General features: G+C 44.3%; 1 protein-coding gene across 1 annotated transcript; it reads right to left on the minus strand.

Moving 5' to 3' along the window:
- Positions 1-1,028: 1,028 nt before the first annotated feature.
- Positions 1,029-18,223, minus strand: LOC116938771 (uncharacterized). Its single transcript, XM_032946383.2, has 5 exons — positions 17,407-18,223; positions 9,535-9,718; positions 7,513-7,603; positions 4,329-4,492; positions 1,029-2,561 (listed from the first exon to the last, which is right to left on the minus strand). The coding sequence occupies exons 1-5, from the start codon at positions 17,493-17,495 to the stop codon at positions 2,421-2,423; spliced, it is 669 nt and encodes a 222-aa protein (XP_032802274.2). The 5' UTR covers positions 17,496-18,223; the 3' UTR covers positions 1,029-2,420.
- Between the last annotated feature and the right edge of the window lie 129 nt (positions 18,224-18,352).

Consider the following 18,352-nt stretch of genomic DNA (forward strand, 5'->3'; position numbering starts at 1 on the left):
GTCACACATTGCAGTCCCTTCACATCCAGTATTGGGTATTGTGGGCAACTCTCTGCTTTTTGTCAATTAGACTTAAACTTTTTCCCCACAATGTTTTAGTTTATATTTGAACATGAATATATCGCCTATGTATTTTTTAAACATATTCCTCCATTGTGTTAAGAAATACAGAATCTCAAGAAGTTTGCATGAGAGAATTAATATTTATTGGGCATATTGTAAGTCAAACTAGCTGGTGATGCCGATAAGTACTGTATTCAACCGTGATTTGATTATGAATATTCATTCCAAGTGGTAGATCTACTAAGGGAATTTGGGGCTTCAAGCCTTGCAAAAGTATAAAATAAACTAAAAATCCCACCCATTGTACAATTGGTGCTCCAACATCACAAGGTTATTCACCACCATTGCCATGACCGCAATTACTGTATAACTGCCACCACAATAATCATCAGTGATTCATTGAATAACCAACCCCCTAGACATCACAATATAGAGCAAACGCAGTGTTTCCATGCTCAAGGTAGCGATGAGGGTCACAATCCAGTGCATTAAATTTCACATTACTATCTTGAGGGTGAGTCTTCCTCTCTCCTGCTATAACCGACCATATTTCCATTTACATTGTTTAAACCTGATCAGATCAAACCAGAACTTAAAACCCATACACCGCAGGAGAGATCGTCGTGGATTATGGCTGATAATAACGAAGAATGCATCGCAAACTCAATGCGTTTGGCCTAGAAGAGGGTCCAAAAGACAACAATTGTATTCACATATTAATAATTCAAAGTTCGACTGAAATTACGCAATACTATGGTTGCAATTTTAATGTTGGCAGATGGCCAAATTCTGCCAAAGTTTTGGCAGAGCTGATAGGTGCTTTGGCATGGTGTTTCTCTAGGGAGCAAATGTCCATCTGCCCAAATTTCAATCTGTGAGAATAACAGGGCATGGTTCAGAAACAACATTGATAAAAGTTTGTAAATGTGTTGAGAAGTTCCCGACGACTCACTCGGAGGCTGAGGTAAGTTAAGGGCTTCCGCCAAAGGTTTATTACAAATCTTAACAGCACACAGGGGTGAACAACTTCCCAGGGGTTAGGGGTCCCGGGCTAGGTCCCGACACAGCCGACTGCCTTGTGCGTTCTCCTCTGCGCCGGCCGTGGGATCGGCCAACACGGCCGACCTTGGAGCACAGCCACGTCCAGCCTGGCACTGTGCTCTCTCCCCTATCCCTACCCTCTTGTCCCTGGCTCCCCGTTCCACCCTTCTCAGACCCTACTCTCCAGCTACGACCCCGCTGACGTCACGGGGTCCCCCCTTAATCCTTGAGAAGCCGTGACGTCATTCTGCTGCCCCGAGCGCATGACGTCACGTCATCGCACTGGACAGCACACGTGTCGCCACTTCCCCATTCTACTCCTCTACAAATGCATGCCGTACCTTTGTGTGTACACATTACTACATATGCTCTGTGGATGCTTTATTATCAAGCCAAACATCCTACCACCGCTTCATTTCATTCCTGACCCTAAAAATAGGGTTCATAACTATTGTTACCCAAATAATATTCCTCATGGAAAGCAAAAGTAATGAGCCCCATTTGTGAACACACTGTATAGTATATATTGTATTTTATTTAGATATCTTTGCTGGTTGTGCCTAATTAATCAAAGTAAACAATGTTTAATTATATATAGCGTTGTTCATGCAAAGTGTATCTCACAACGCTGAGGAATTACAGCTGACGCCAACAATTGCCCATGCTCTACCATCATCTGCATATTAAGATGTGCTTAGCCAGTTGAGTGCTTATGTAGTAGTTGAAACGAGGGCACCCTAGGAAAAAACCACACATTCTGAGTAGCAATCAACATGCTTCCCACTTAGCCACTTTGCAAAAGGACAACTCTTAAGTGAATTCCATCACCTTACAATACCAATAATGCGTTTACTGCATTCCTAAACTCCGTTGGGAGGTGGTCATTTAAGACTTTGTGGCATCATTCAGAAACGCTGCTTAATGATAACCAACGGTGCCACATTTGTAAAATTACCCAGTGTAATAAAAAAAAGAACACTACATGCTCCCACTCGCGGTCCCCACCTTGCTGGGGCAGTGAGCCCGAATTTCTCCCTCCCTTCCCTCTAAACCCAGGACCATAGAGTTTGGAGTTTCTGTGCCCCTTCCCCACGTCACGGTCGTGCTCTGTGCCAGGTTCACGTTTAAATACGATCAAAACAAATACAAAAATACCAACTGCTTGGAATGGACATTGCTCAAGATGTGTAAAATAGTTGTACAAATGTTGCAGAAAGGCATTCAGTTTCTACGAATACACGCTACAGCGAAAAGTAATGTACGGTTTTGTCCAGAGCGTTGACGGACAAGTGGGCTTCAGTTTTTAAAGTGGCGAACTAAGATGGCCGTGCTCCTACCGTCGACCGAGGAGAGCACGACAGGCTCATGTTATGGAGATCCCCCCACTCTTCCACAGGATACAGACGCTCTGCCTCGGCCACAAACTCTTCCGCGACATCCAACAACAGCAGGCGATCCTACGGGCAGGTGTCCCAGACGGGTGACAGATGGAAACCCAGACTTTATGAATGTTGTATTTAGTGGCATTTTAAAGAATGTATTATATGGTTTGTTCAAGCTTCCCCAATGCTTCCTTTATACATTCCGATTTCAGCTAGAATAGGCCGGAGACACTGCACATTGTATTACATATTGCTTAAATGGTCTCCTATGAAGTGATACAAAGTCTTTGGAAAATATCATGCCAAATTCCCAAGATATACTGTCTAACTTAACTCTATCCAAATATAAAAAAGTCAGGATCTAGCCACAATTTACATTTCTCCCATAAACTAAAAACAAAATATCGGAATGTCTCATTAATATTCATATCAGGCACATGTCATGGAAGTGAATGACAACTACTGCTCAATGGGCAAACAATTGTACTCTTCATTTTGAGGTCTTCGACACGTGCATAAGTCAATTAAAATTAATAAATGAAGTAAAAACTCCACACGTGATACATTTAATTTTGATAGTTCCAGGAAGAGGCATTCAGCTTCTGTTTGAGGCCAAGGTTATTGCGATATGCCTTCTGGTTGCTACAGCCTATTGAGATACAGAAATATTTCTGCTAATGAATATATAAATGTTTCCCTGTGGCAGACACATCCACTCTCACATACAAACACATAACACACTTACCAAAAACCCGAAGATCCCGTGTAGCCTAAACATACTTTTGGGGCATGTGCTGTTACCGGCATGGCACACGAGGGGCTGAGTGGCCGGTACCACACCCGGGCACCAATGTCTCCCTAGTGGCTATGTTTACACATTGTATCATGTACTCATTTGAGGCTTTGTCGACCTAGGGGAGGCCTAGGACCGGTTCAGTTAATCGTCACTGGTGGTGGCCATGAGCGGGTAGCAGAACACGCGTGCCAACAAGGACACTCAATTGATTTTGATGTTGAAATTTTGTGCAAAACTAGATACTGATTTGAAGCTTTCGTGACTGCAGGAATCCATACTCTTTGGTTCTTTCGGTAAAGTCCGTCATCACGTGGGAAAGCATGATCTGCTGCTGAGGCAGACTGTTTTAAAAGGTTTGAAATGGGTTTAGCCCAATGGTCATAAAGAAGTGGGCGGGGCTAGTTATGTTAATGTAAGAAATTAGCATGTAACTGTCAGATAGGAGAGCGGCCTCCTCGACGAGGGCACGGAAGTGGCTATGTAAATGTGAGAGATTATCATGCTAATGTAAAATCGAAGAGTTGTGCAATCCAAAGGCATGAGAGTGCAATCAAAAGGGTGCAATCCAAAGGACATGTGAGCATGAGAGTGCAATTCAAAGGCATTGGAGTGCAATGCAAAGGACATGTGAGCATGAGTAATCTTAGAGAGAGGCATAGAGAGAGAGACAGAGTGTCGGAAATTACAGCTGACATAGGCAGGTAGGATGGAAACATCACAGTCAGTTATGTGATGTTTCCATCCTACCTACCTATGTCAGCTGTTACTTCCGACTCTGTGTGTGCGTGTCTCTCTCTCTATGCCTCTCTCTTAGATCTCTCATGCTCACGTGTCCTTTGCATTGCACTCTCATGCCTTTGGATTGCACTCTCATGCTCACATGTCCTTTGGGAGAAAAAAAACAGTTCTGATTGAGTACAAACCAGACAGCGCTATCAACATTTTGGTGGTGAGTGTAACAGTGTTTTGCTTTAGTTTTTAAAATATAGATTGGATTCAATATATGTGCAGTGCCTGTTGTCACTGTATTCACAACACACACTCACCAGCACCACAAGGTAGCGCACCGGGGGCACATCGAGCGGGTGGAAAATAGCCGTGCGCACAGACAAATGGGTCAACATGTTCAGGGCCCTCTCTGCATTTGGTCCATCGCTCATGCTTCCTCGTGGCGTCACCGTGAGCAGCACGGTCGTCTCGCCCTCAAACCCTGCAGCACGGAGCACAATCCCACACCGGACCGGGAAGAAAACTCACGGCAATCCAGTAACGTAGCGCGTACCGCCGCTCGTTGCAGAGGTTCACGGTTAGGTTTTTAGCGGCCGCCCAAATAAATGCTGCGGGTGTATTTACCGTAAAAAAAAACCACTACGCGCCATAATAAAGGTTGTTTTTGGTTAGATCTGGTAAATATAAATGCATTGTTATCCCACAACCACACGACAGAGCCAACTAGCAAGGTTTATCACGTAAACAAAACGTGCCAATTAGTTGCTAATTCAACACACCAGTGTGTTGAGAGTAAACGACAACATTTACAATTTGAGTACGACGTTCCACTGGTGATAATAACCAGCTTGATCAGGCGATTTACCAGAATTCTGGACAAGTCCTCCTGCTTCGCGGTGGACTTGAACACATCCCGTGACATCGTTCGGGGTATGGTCCAAATATAACAAATTTGATATATGACCCGCGAAATACTCAATTGGAATCTACACAGCATTTGCAATCATTACCCCACACTGCAACAACCTCCTGAAAAAAAGTATTGCGACTGAGTGAGGCTTTCCTGGGTAAAGAAGCGTGATAATGAGTATGAACATTAAAAAAAAAATACTTTGGCCAAGGCTCAGCTTCTGAAAGTGGAAGTTCGTGAGCCTTCCTGGCACCGTCTTCTCGACTGAGCCGTTTCACATTACTGTGCTGTTATAAGCGTTGCAAGCCAGTAGCGTGACCCGCCTTGAGCAGGGGGCGCCTTGCCTTGCCCCGCCACCCCCTGCTGGCCAAAGCTACGAGTCGGGGCCCCCTTGACAACCACCATCAGATATGCTTTCAACGGTGCAAAAGGACAAAAACGTATTTAAAACGCGGTTTAAATGTAATTTTACGCAAATTATTACATTTACGTTCCACGACGTTTTCTGTTCATTTAATTAGAGCGGTAACTTCATACCGCAAAAGAGATACTGCGGAGCTGCTGCGGTGGCTGCATTTTCCAGGCACGACAGCTCGAGGCCATGGGCGTAATGATGGGATTAGGCCAAGAGGAGCTGCGACCTTTCACCGAGATGCGACCGCGCGAGACAAATCAAATATCGGTGCCCCACCTCGCCGATTGCCGCACCCCCTGAGCTGATAATAATAGGTAGCAAACACCGTGGCCATTTGGAATATACAGAAAGTCCTTGTGCTTTTCTGGCAATGTAATGAGCAACGCATGCAAAACACGTGAGTTATCGCATGTCCGCGACGCAGCGCCTTTGGAGGTCAGGGTTGGCGGATCGCGCAGATTTCCTCGCGAGCCGAGAATCCCACTAACGTTGGCCACGCGGTGGCCATGAGATGGCAGTCCAGCGAATGTAATTAACAAACCTCTTTGTGTTACCTTGTTAGTCAGTGGTATACCCTCCACACGTGTGCGATTTCTTTTTGTTACTGTACTGCAAGTTTCTTGCTACACGCAGACCATTCCTTAATAAGGGGATGGCCAAACATCGAAAAGTAGGACGTTTCTGAAATTGGCTTCAGGTATTCCTGGATAAAGATGAGATTGCATTGTCACTACTGCGGTAATGTGATGATTATTTTACAATTCATTACTTTCCGTTCGTACATATGCGATTCAATTAAGGCACTAAGAGAAGTTATCATACATCAGTGAACCCGCATTGATGGAAGATAATCACATTGCGCTGGAGAAATGACCGTATAAGAAAACCAAAGAACTACTCACCAAAGTATATGGCATAACTTCTGCTATGTAGGCGAGTGGATCAATGCTTGCAAATCTACCATTGCTTTAAGAAGTCCTCACACCTTGGCAAGATCAAGTTGGCCTAATCAATTTTTCTTATTTTGTGTGTAATGAACTGAAAGTTATTGGCGCTACCTTATATACTGCAGCCACGATACAATTCTGCAATCAGTATTTGCGTAACGTATGTTATCACTGGATATTCGGTGTTTTGTTTGATCAAGCATACCATTTGTGGTAGCACGTGCTTTTAAAACCACGATTTCAGGTGCTAAAATGATGGATTTGAACATCTGATTAAACCATTGTATTAACATAGTAATGTCACTTTACAGAGTGGTCCAGATATCTTGTGATCCACAATGAATTGCCCCCGAACAATTTTTTTTTCCATTTGCTTATTCATTTGAATACAATTGCTCAAGTGGACCTAGCAACGTTGTCAAATTTCTCATAGGACATGGCATCGAATCATCCTGTGCCAAGAAAATGCCGGCTCTCATACAAACTTACTGGACCCTTAATTAGGACATTGCTAACATTTAGAAATAGAGGGGGGCACGGGGCGGGCTAAGCCCCCCCCCAAAAAAAAAAACTGGACACCTTTATTAATTCATTTTCAGTAGTTTACAAATAGAGATAATAAATACATTCATTAATTACGTCCACCCACGATTCCTAATGTGAGGGTCAACCGAACCCCTGCCGCCCCCAAACATAGAAGTCAAACTCCGCCTATGTATTAACAACAATTAATTCTATTTAATACAGTTATTACACGTTTTTAAAAATATTACTTACATTACATAACAGACCCGTTGGTATATAAACATATTAAGTTTTAAAAAAATGTAATGGGGGTCACAAGACATCTGGCACCGGTCTTTTCATAGGACAGCCACTGGTAATTATCACATAGTGGTGCTGATTAACAATAAACAAGGTGGTCCAGATGTCTTCTGGCTCCTATTGAATTCTCTAAAACGTAATATTATTTTTAAAAATACATACATAAGGTTTATTTAAAACATAAATGATTATGCAAACGAAATTTTTTTTAGGGGTCAATCAATTTGGGGTCACAAGGCATCTGGACCACCTTGTACATTGCATTGCATCAACGGTATTTTGCCAATGATATTGCAAAGCTTCAGCCTGCCAACTAGTACCACTGGTACAACACAAATGCAATAATTAATCTATTATAAAGGAGCAATAGCATTCTGAGGTAGTGACAATTAAAGGGCAATAACCTAATTTGGACAGAATCATCTTCCATCGCCACTGAACTTCTTTGTGAGTCTCGTCGTCTGGCTCTTTTCCATATTGAAGCATCTGCCACGCCTGCAAAACACAAAACAAAGCGAGTGAACAGTCCGCAGAGCTGCAGTGAGAGACGACGCATCAATAGACTTATGTTTTATGAATGACTGGTATGTTTCATTGTCCCTGTGCCTTTAATCTTCATGTCATTTTTTATGAACCAGTTAGACTAGAATTAAACATTCAAATTAAAATCCTGGAAAAAAAAAAGTAAATGCTGAATCATACATCACCCCTGCAATGTCATACAATAGATACCACTTCGTGGAAAATCATAATTTGATTTTCCTAAAGGACGGACTAAGCTGCCATAAAAATGTGGAGTGTCCACAAATGGCTGCGTCGCTTTAACACGTAGGCTTTCACGACTGTGTGAATGATGGATATGAGCACTACCCCAATGCCGATGGATTAAATTTGCATGATAAAATGTTGGGTAATTTCTGCATAGACCAAATTCTTTTGACACACTCTTTAAGCAGTAGGTGTATGAAAGTGTGTTGTTCGGAAAAATGGAAGGAACCGGAAATACACGAAGACCCAATAGAGAAGGGCTTGACGGCATAAGAGATTGATGCTTAAAATATGTGGCACTATTAGGGGGGCGTCCATAAATGACGTCACGCGATTTTTGACAATTTTTGACCCCCCCCTCCCCCCCTCGTCACACGGCGTCACAAAAAGTCAGAGCCCCCCCTCAAATATGACGTCACAAAGCTCTGCCCCCCCTCCCCCCCCAAAAAAAACCATGCTTCAAATCGCTTTAAACTATTGTCATTGTAGTGCATATTTAATGTGCCGCTGCACTCTGGTGTTGTAGGAGAAAACATTTATTAAAAAGTATATTTATTTAAGTAGAATGTGTTGTCTATATTTATTCAAGTTGTGCATTTTGATGTGAAGTCACATTTCTCAAATCCCCCCCTCCCCCCCTCGTCACACATCGTCACAAATATCTGACTCCCCCCCCCCCCCCCCCCATGTGCGTGACGCCATTTATGGACGACCCCTTGAGAATATTGGCACAAGACAGAGGAAAGTGGAAACAAATTACAGAAATGTACAGTGGACACCTTGGGGGATACCTGCCCATGGATCGTGATGATCACGGTCCCCTGGTGGTACATGGTGGTGATGTCCCAGGGGGTTACCTTAAGTGATTTATAAACGTGTGAAATTATGTGATACGTGAGAAGCACTGATGAATAATCATACATGAATCTGCCTATACCAATGATGGCATGCATGCACAGAGCGTTCGTTGAAAACGTTTTATACGCTTGCAGTTACTAGCGAGTTAGGATACCTCATACAATAGACAATTGGTTAAAATATTGATATTCATTTATTCATATATTTAATTCTCAGAACCATGTTGGGTCACGCAAGGGGCATAACTCTGTTGAAACAAAAAAATTACGAGGGGAGTAGCAGTAGCCAAAACAGGTTGAGAACCACTGGTGATAATGATGATGAATGAAATACAATTGATCATCGATTATCCGGGGTCCAATATTATCCGGCGGTCCCGAGCCAATCCGACAAAACCCGCTCCAAAGGCTGTAACCAGTCCGGCGATCGTAAAACACGTGGTTGTGATTAAACAAGAGCGTTGTACTGCGTACATCAACCCAGATTAGTGGTAAGCACGGTATAGTAAATTCAGTAACTTTTAACAGTATAATGTTTGCCTTTGTGCGTTTATTCATAGGAATTTCATATTGCAAACACGTTTAAAAGACGACAAAAAAACACATAACACCTAAAACATAATGTTACGTGCAAAAAAAAAATCAGCTATTTTAAATTTTGTGCTTGATAATTATCCGGCGTTTTTCTAAAAATCGGGCGCCTCTTCTTCCCCTTTCCCGAAGCCCCAAGCCGCCGGATTAATCAATGATCGACTGCGACGACGACGACGAGGAGGAGGAGGCGGCGGCGCGTGTACACACAAGGTCGAGGCTCGTGTTCTCGAGGAGCGCTCCGTCAGAAGCCGCCGTGGCGTCGTCCTCTCCGTCGCCGAGCAGAGGCAGCGTCTCCGACGAGCCAGACGCGGCGCTCGAGCAGCTGCTCAGATTCTCCGTCTGCTCAAAAGATTTGTCCATCGTACGGTCGTAGTACACGGCCGCCTGGGACCTGCATGCAACGGGCAAGGGCAGCAACAAGAAGGGACATTTTTTTTTCTTTCGAATTCGGTAACAAACAGGAGCCGCAATGCGGTGTGAATACGAGACGGTGGGTCCTTAAATAACGTCACGAAACAGCCCGCAATGAGCCGCATGCGGCTCTGGAGTTATAGGTTGCCGACCCCTGCCCATAGTGAACTGGACTTCCGTGGTGAACTGGACTTCTGTGGTGAACTGGACTTCCATAGTAAACTGGACTTCCATGGTGAACTGAACTTCCATGGTGAACTGACTTCCATGGTGAACTGGACTTCCATGGTGAATTAGACTCCCATGGTGAACTAGACTTCCATGGTGAACTGGACTCCCATTGTGAACTAGACTTCCATGGTAAACTGGACTCCCATTGTGAACTAGGCTTCCATGGTGAACTGGACTCCCATTGTGAACTAGACTTCTATGGTCAACTAGACTTCCATGGTGAACTGGACTTCCATGGTGAACTGGACTTTCATGGTCAGGGGTTGGCAACCAAAATAACAAGAAGAGCCATTTTCGAATTTCCAGGAGGCGCATGGGGCTCCGAAGCTGCAGGTTGACGATCCCTGGGCAAGGGCAACCCAGGAAAGATGAGTAAATTCAAAATTAAACCGGTTCATTTGAGTCCCATGCTGCTACAAGAGAACAAGTATTCAGTTAAAGCATTGGACTATAAAATAGCGTATTAACTAGAGCTGGTTGTGTATGTAGAACTTATTTCGCACCACACATAGCCAAATGCCCAATTGGAGGTGCGGGGAAAGAACAACAAAGTAAACACAAAAATGAGTTCGAAAGAAATTACTGTTCAATCGAGATTTACAAGAGCATAGCTCCAGTAGCTTCCTAATATGTATCGGAATGCAGACCGTTCCAGACGGCCACAGAATCGCATCCGAAAGCGCGCGATGCGGTATTAATTAACTCGAGCTGGTTGTGTGTAGTATTTATGGACTACGAGGCGGGTGTACCTTACCCCACCATACGCGACCTGCTAATCGACTGTGCGTGTACTGTGCTTTAGAGACAGGAGCATTTAACATCGTTTCTCCATTTTCTTCCAATTAACCTCCCCAGGAGATGGAGGGGAACCCGGGTGACCTCTGGCTTGAAAGTGCAGTGTGAGAACCATTACACTACGGCAGATGAATATTTCTACCTCGTGGGGTAGAATTCTCATTGTTGCCATCCATTTCTTTTCAAATTGGCTTTCATTGTGAATGTAAAGTTAAAATTTGCTAAGTGTGTACAGTCGATACCTTAGTGTTTAACTAAAGTGTCAATGAGCTAGATCCTATCTTGATTTGAAGCTTTCGTGACTGCAGGAATCCATACTCTTTGGTTCTTTCGGTAAAGTCACGTAGGTATAAAAGGGGTGATAGCGCTAAAGTCTAGACGTTGAGCGGAAGGCAGATAAAGAAACCCCGATACTGTACATAATGGCACTACTGCAGTAAACCTGTGAACACCACTCTCATAAAACAGTTAAATCCATGCAATATACACAATTGTCAAGTGAACCTGTGTCACCTCAACTATTAGGTCTTCAACCTGGATGTTCAAAATACCTTTCGTGTTTATCATGATGTTAAATGTATTCGCTCGTCAAAGTGTTCCATTACATGGAGTATCCACGTTCTTAATGGTCAATGGTTTTCTTAGTCAAAATGTGCGCGCCACTTTGATGGAATTCAATCTGGATTCGATATGACATGGCACAACAAAAATTGCCTCTGGGGTGTTACAGTTTTTGTTTGTGACTCACGCGGCTACAGACAAGAAAACACTGCGGTCAGAGCATTTGGGCTCTAAACGTATTCAGGAACAAACTCGGCATTCAATAAACCCATCCGAGGACATTTCATTCGGTCTAGATTTAATACACAAGCAGAACGTTATCCTCGGGCTCAAGTTTCTTGACAAAACAGTGATGTTGGTAAATACAAAATAAAGCTTGCGGCATAATATCACCGTACAAGTAGTATAATTATGCTAATACATATGAACCAAGTGTTAATGTGTGTTGCGCTATAATATATACCCAGTTTCAGCAGAATTGTAGTTACAAAATACGTGGTATTGTGTGAATAGGCATGTAACAATTCACCAAAGCAATTATTAAATTGTCGTGAATTACCATGACTCGAAACAAACATTAAACTAATTTTCAGTGGTGCAGTATATTTATTCAGGTGGTGACATTCCAAACTTCCAGGGTGGTGTATTATCATCTTGAGCTAATTCCCAGCGTTGTGTTTTAGGCTAACTTCCTTTGCCAAGGCGTTTTCTGTTTACCCCCTCACAGCTTAAAAAAAAGGAGGCGACCTGCGCTTGGCTTTCTTCAAGCTCGTCATTCTCCGTGGTGCTAATCCCTCATACTAACATCATGCTAATCCCCCAGTTACATGCTTATTTACTGTTGATATGTAAACTGCTGCTAATCCCTCACACCAACATCATGCTAGTCCCCCAGTTACACGCTAATGTATATGTTAACTCCTATGTCAAGGCGCTCTGTTCCTCCCACACAGCTTAAAAGACGCGGTCCTTGCTTGGCAGTGTTCACTCAAGCGCTGTCTTCTGGACAGTCCTGTTTCTTCACCTGATGAAGGCTAATTGTGTTGTGGCCGAAACGTCGTGATTTTTGTTGTTTTATTTTTAGCTACGTGACTTTACCGAATAGAACCAAAGAGTAACTAATCTATTCTTTTAGCCTAATGTTTCGAGTCGTACTCACTTTCATGTTTTATACTGTTTCATACAGTTTGGTTTTCATACCATTCGCCTTCATGTAACATCATGCCACCTGCATATATAATCAATCGTCACACACACAATTGTATTTGACTGTTTCTATCGTGAGCTCAGGTAAATGCCAAACACGAGTAGTGGGTCATGCTTTGCAATCCACGGGACCCTGCCTCGCTCTGCACAGGGGTTGCGTTCTGAGCGAATCCGTGCAGAGTGAATCCGTGCAGAGTGAATCCGTGCAGAGCGAATCCGTGCAGAGTGAATCCGTGCAGAGTGAATCCGTGCAGAGTGAATCCGTGCAGAGCAAATCCATGCAGAGTGAATCCGTGCAGAGTGAATCCAGGTGTACAGAGTACAAGGGACACTGTGTTCCAGACCTCTTCAGCCGCCCCAGATACAGTATTCTCACTCCTACCTTCTCACGAACGCACATACAGAACTCAAAAACAAGGAATTAAATGCAATACTGTATAACGATGCAATGTAAAATTGTGCATGAGTATCGATTCAAAGCTATCGTGACTGCAAGGACGTTTCGGCCACAACACAAGCAGCCTTCATCAGGTGAACGAACAGAACTGTCGGGACGACAGTGCTCCAAAATTGGAGAATTTTATTGTCTTATTTTATTTTATTATTTTATTCTCATTATACGTGACTTTACCGAAAGAACCAAAGAAGATGTGCATGAGTACTCTCACCAATACAGGCCGCTAGTTCGTCAAGAACAGCAAGGCGACGGTGTCGGGTAAGTGTGGTTTTATTGCATCCGCACACTTAGTCCTAGGATGTTACTGCATTGCACTGCGATACCCACAGTACGGAGTGCAAGTTCAGCAGAGGAGCAGACGGGGATATAAGGTCACCGTGCTCCCTTAATCAACGATGGACCGCGAAGGGCTGCCTCGCTTCTCACTCGTGTATCCCGAAAACGTTTTCAGTTTACCTTTTGCTTGCGTCTATTTCACTTAAAGAAATATATATACTATGTACGTTGAACTTCTTTCGCACCGTACGTAGCCAACCGTGCTAAGTGGCCGTTCATAAATGACGTCACGCACCTGGCGGGGGGGGGGAGGGGTCAGACATTTGTGACTGTGTGACGATGGGGGGGGGGGGGGAATTTGAGAAATGTGACGTCACTTGAAGCATTTTTTTTGGGGGGGGGCAGAGCTTCGTGACGTCATATTTGAGGGGTCTGATTTTTGTGACGCCGTGTGACGAAGGGAGGGGGGGGGTCAAAAATCGTCTAAAATCGCGTGACGTCATTTATGGACGGCCCCTTATCGGAGGTACGGGGGGGGGGTTGGGGGGAAGACGACAAACTAAACACAAAAAGCGGTTCTAAAGAATTCGTTTTCAATGGCTAGGGCAGACTCTGGAGACTACAAATCTTGTTCGGGCATAGTTTATTCATCAAACGAAAAGTTACTGAGATGAACGACGAGGGAGAGGCGAGGCAGCCAGCTCTTCCGTGGCCCTTTGTTGCGTACGGGGGGGAGGGGGGGGGGGCATGGTGGCATTGTTTCCCGAACTCGACGGCTCCTCGACCACAGCCGATCAGCCCGCGGCTGCGCAGAATCCCACGTGGAGCGAGATGGAGCCGTGGGGGGGGGGGGGGGGGGTCGAGGCGCGCGGAGTCTGGGGACAGCCCCGGTTCGTGCGCGCCCTGCCCACCACCACGCCACCTTCCTCGCAACCTCCACTCCTAAATCCGTGCAGCTTCTAAGCGCACCCCGTGGTGCTTTCTGAATGTTTTTGAAGTGAAAAATAAAACACCGCGCATCTGCGAATGCGTGCAGAAAGAACCCATTCGGAGTGAGGGTCCAGGTGTATTAAAAAAAAATCAAATGTGGTCTCAGATGTGCAGCGACATGGAGAACACATTCCTGCGGAGGGAGCTGGTAGGAACGTTGGGCTCCTCGGTCAATGGCCAGGGTCAACGGCGGCACCACGTGGTGTATTCCGCAAATATGCCCGACTGTGAGGGCGGGCACAAGCCGGCGTGAGTAGGTAAAACGTTGAGTTTTATAAGGGCACCACGGGGTGACCAGCCCCTCCCCACCAAGCCCCACCCCTCCCACCCCCACCCAGCCCCTCCCCACCCAGCCCCTCCCCACCCTCCCCACCCAGCCCCTCCTCACCCTCCCACCCCCACCCTCCCCACCCCACCCTCCCCTCCCCACCCAGCCCCTCCCTCCCCACCCAGCACCTCCTCACCTTCCCCTCTCCACCCAGCCCCACCCCTCCCATTTTTGGATGCACGACGGACGGACACAATAATCCCCTGTGGGCTGGTGTAACTAGGAGGTTCCTACCAGTAAAAGGGGAACAGTTGTCCTCACAACTATTGCATGTGTAGGGGGCAAGCAATAATCTGTGCACCCCCCCCAAGTAAAACATTATTGACAGCCCCCTTAGCTATGTATGTTGAACTTTTTTCGCAATTACAATATACCAAATTACAATATACCCAAGCACCTAATAACCACCGATTTGTGTTTATGGAGAGCTGGATTATACATTTCCGGATACCAAACCTAGGAATGTGAAAAAGATTGCGATATTTTACATACGCAAACTGCCTAACTATTGTAACTCTTGCAATTTCAAAGCAAAACATAACAAATACACTTGTGAAAGGATCCTTAAAGTTGGAACAGTGAGGGAAAAAAGTATTTGATCCCCTGCTGATTTTGTACGTTTGCCCACTGACAAAGAAATGATCAGTCTATAATTTTAATGGTAGGTTTATTTTAACAGTGAGAGACAGAATAACAACAACAAAAAATCCAGAAAAACGCATGTCAAAATTATTATAATGATCAAATACTTTTTTTCCCTCACTGTAGTTGTTTTTGTGTTGATATTTTAAGAATGCATATGCCTGAGGGTTGGAGAAGCTATATGTGAACTCTCTGGAGGCATGGCATGCACTTTAACGTGCCACACAATTGGGGTGGGAGGGGTGGGGCTGGGTGGGGAGGGTCTGGTCACCCCGTGGTGCCCTTATAAAACTCAACGTTTCACCTACTCACGCCGGCTTGTGCCCGCCCTCACAGTCGGGCATATTTGCGGAATACACCACGTGGTGCCGCCGTTGTTGACCCTGGCCATTGACCGAGCAACCCAACGTTCCGACCAGCTCCCTCCGCAGGAATGTGTTATAGATCCTCGTGTGTCAGTGTCGCTGACTCAGCAGAGCGCTTAAGAGCACAGCGCTGAGCTGCATGAGCCACCCAGAGTGGAAGAACCACTCGGCCTCTTGCATGGCTTCTCCTGGTTGCTTTGCTAACATGCTTATTTCAGACTAAGCGGATCTAATGAACGCAACAACCAGGCGGAGAGAGCCAGTTTTTACAGAAGCTCAGTGCTACTGTACAATGGCCAGTACAATATATCAGAGCCATGCCTCTCCTCCACCATCTCTCATTAAAAGCCATATAATTACGGTCACATACGGCGGATTTATTTCTATATTTAAAAAGCTTCTCGCAAAGCACAAAGCTCTCCCTTGTTCTTTACTAGAGCCTCCGCGAGCACTAGCGCAGAAACTGGTTGGCGTAATGCAGACTGTGTCAAAAGTAGAGCATCAAAAATGTGAGTCAGGCTGCGCAGAAAAGGCGTGACTGGGTCACATGAAAACACTTAAAAGGCTTCATATGCCAGCACCACTCTCATGAGCTGCCATCTAGAAACCACAACCCAACAAAACTAAGTATCATAATTCACGGCAATAATTAAGTAACCCACAATGGCAGCGACAAGCTAGCTGCGGAAACGTAATCCGTAGAGGTATGCGATGCAAATTCTAAGTTGAAAATTTGTTCCGAATTAATATAAGTAGAAACCGACAAAATAAAATTAAGTGAACAAATGTGTAGGATTACAGTTTTCCCCATACATTTGTTGTCCGATGGAAATATTTGGAGCAGTGTTTCCCAATCAAAAAGCCATCTACGACGATTACCATACTTTTTCTGTGGTTGTGCTTGTTATACAGCAAAGAGTTGTCCAATGACCAGTGAAAAATATGGTGTTTTGTGGAAAAATGAATACTTGCAACAGTTCCGAAGATCACTTCCCACAGTATTGGACAGAACCACAGGTAGGGAACCACTGGTAGATAGCCTATTGAAGGGTCGCGCTCATTGCAACAGGCATTCATCTGACATCTCGATTTGGAGAGGTTTCATATTTGTCATACACTAAATGCAGCTGCATGTAATTCGTTACAACCGAGAACAGTTACAGTATATTTATCGTACGTGAAAAAACACTCAACACTTTTCATAACTGTTACATTCTATGTACTCGATTACTTTTATGAAATGACAGTAAAATTCTACTTTTACTGCATAATCAGGAAAAACATGTCACAGGCATCGTTTACAACTTTCACGATTGAGAAGTGAATTGTAATTGTTCCACAAGCTAAAATAAAACTGACAATAGCTATGCAAGCACACGGAGTATAATGTATGTCTACAATGTGCAGAGTAAAATCTATAGTATGTGTGCACACGTATACACACGGGTTCTCTCCGCTCGTTGCGCAACACGGCTGTTAACATTCAACACGATATCCAAGCAATGCCGTGCATTCATTAGAACATGCCCTCTCGTTTAAGCACAACCACGGGTTAACAATACAAATCCGGCAAAAAGCAGAAATTGTTCACCGAATGAGCGACTTCTTCTCGCTGGTCTCCAGGTCTCCTAAACGTGCAGAGCTCAGAAAGCAGCAGGGACAGCAAATGGAGCCCACCCTGGCCATCATTGTTAATTCTGTCCTCTCCCTTGCCTCACAACACTCCAAACCAGCCGCTTAAGCTGTCTGAAATCTCTATGCAAACCTCATTAATCCCCCCCCCCCCCGAGCTGATGGTTATTTCTGAAGTCTCTTACCACATGATGGGTTCCCTTTCATCTCGGTCGTTGTGCATTTTGGGACAGAAGCAGAGGGCACGCCAGATCGAGTGCGGCTGCTCCTGCATGGTTCTCGAGGCCAGAATAGGGGCCAGCACTGAGCAGCGATTTGTTACAAACTAAAAACCAACCCATTGTATGTAATTATGCACAGTGTTATCCAATGAAGTTACACTATATGGCTTGCATGTATCCACACAGCATCTACAATCGCAACCCCCAACCACCCAAGGGCTTTAATTGTTGCAAATTTCACTATATATCATATTCACAGCCCATACCACAAACAAAAATACATGCAAGCACAAGTTAAAACTGAATATAACAGGCCAATACTAAAACATACAGGGAGCTTGTAGCGCTGTGTTCTTTTTAAATTAACATGTCAATTATAAGGTCAATGACGTAGCAATTTGCTAACTTAAAATATCCGAAGACCCTATCGAGTAGCATGCAAGAAGATTCAGTAATTGCTTTCATAGCTTTTAAAACATCCATCTTCATAGAGTATACTTCCGTGCTATTATATTAGTGTTTACATCAAATTAGAATTGAACCATTCACTCCCGAATGCGTGTAATTGTATGTTATTGTATAAGATGCCCAACTAAGCATTTTACAGAGCAGTGCATAATACTCAGATCGATACAATAGTGTGCTCTGCATCGTTTTAAAGTAAAATGCAGGCTCTGGAGATTAAAATCATTTTATATATCATATATTTGATATAAGAGTGGACTCCAACACACTGAATTCATTGTTATATGTGAACATCGATTTAAAGTGTAACAGAAATAAACTGTAGAACTAAAAAATAGACTTTTGATTGTACAAAATGCGTGCAGATTTCTGTTCGCGCGCGGGGGGGGGGGTTATCTGAATGCATGCAACATCCACACTCAACACAAAGATAACACGTCATTAT

Source organism: Petromyzon marinus, chromosome 4 (assembly GCF_048934315.1).
Source record: "Petromyzon marinus isolate PM22_M1 ecotype Great Lakes invasive population chromosome 4, UKy_Petmar_22M1.pri1.0, whole genome shotgun sequence".
In the NCBI taxonomy this organism is placed as follows: domain Eukaryota; kingdom Metazoa; phylum Chordata; class Hyperoartia; order Petromyzontiformes; family Petromyzontidae; genus Petromyzon; species Petromyzon marinus.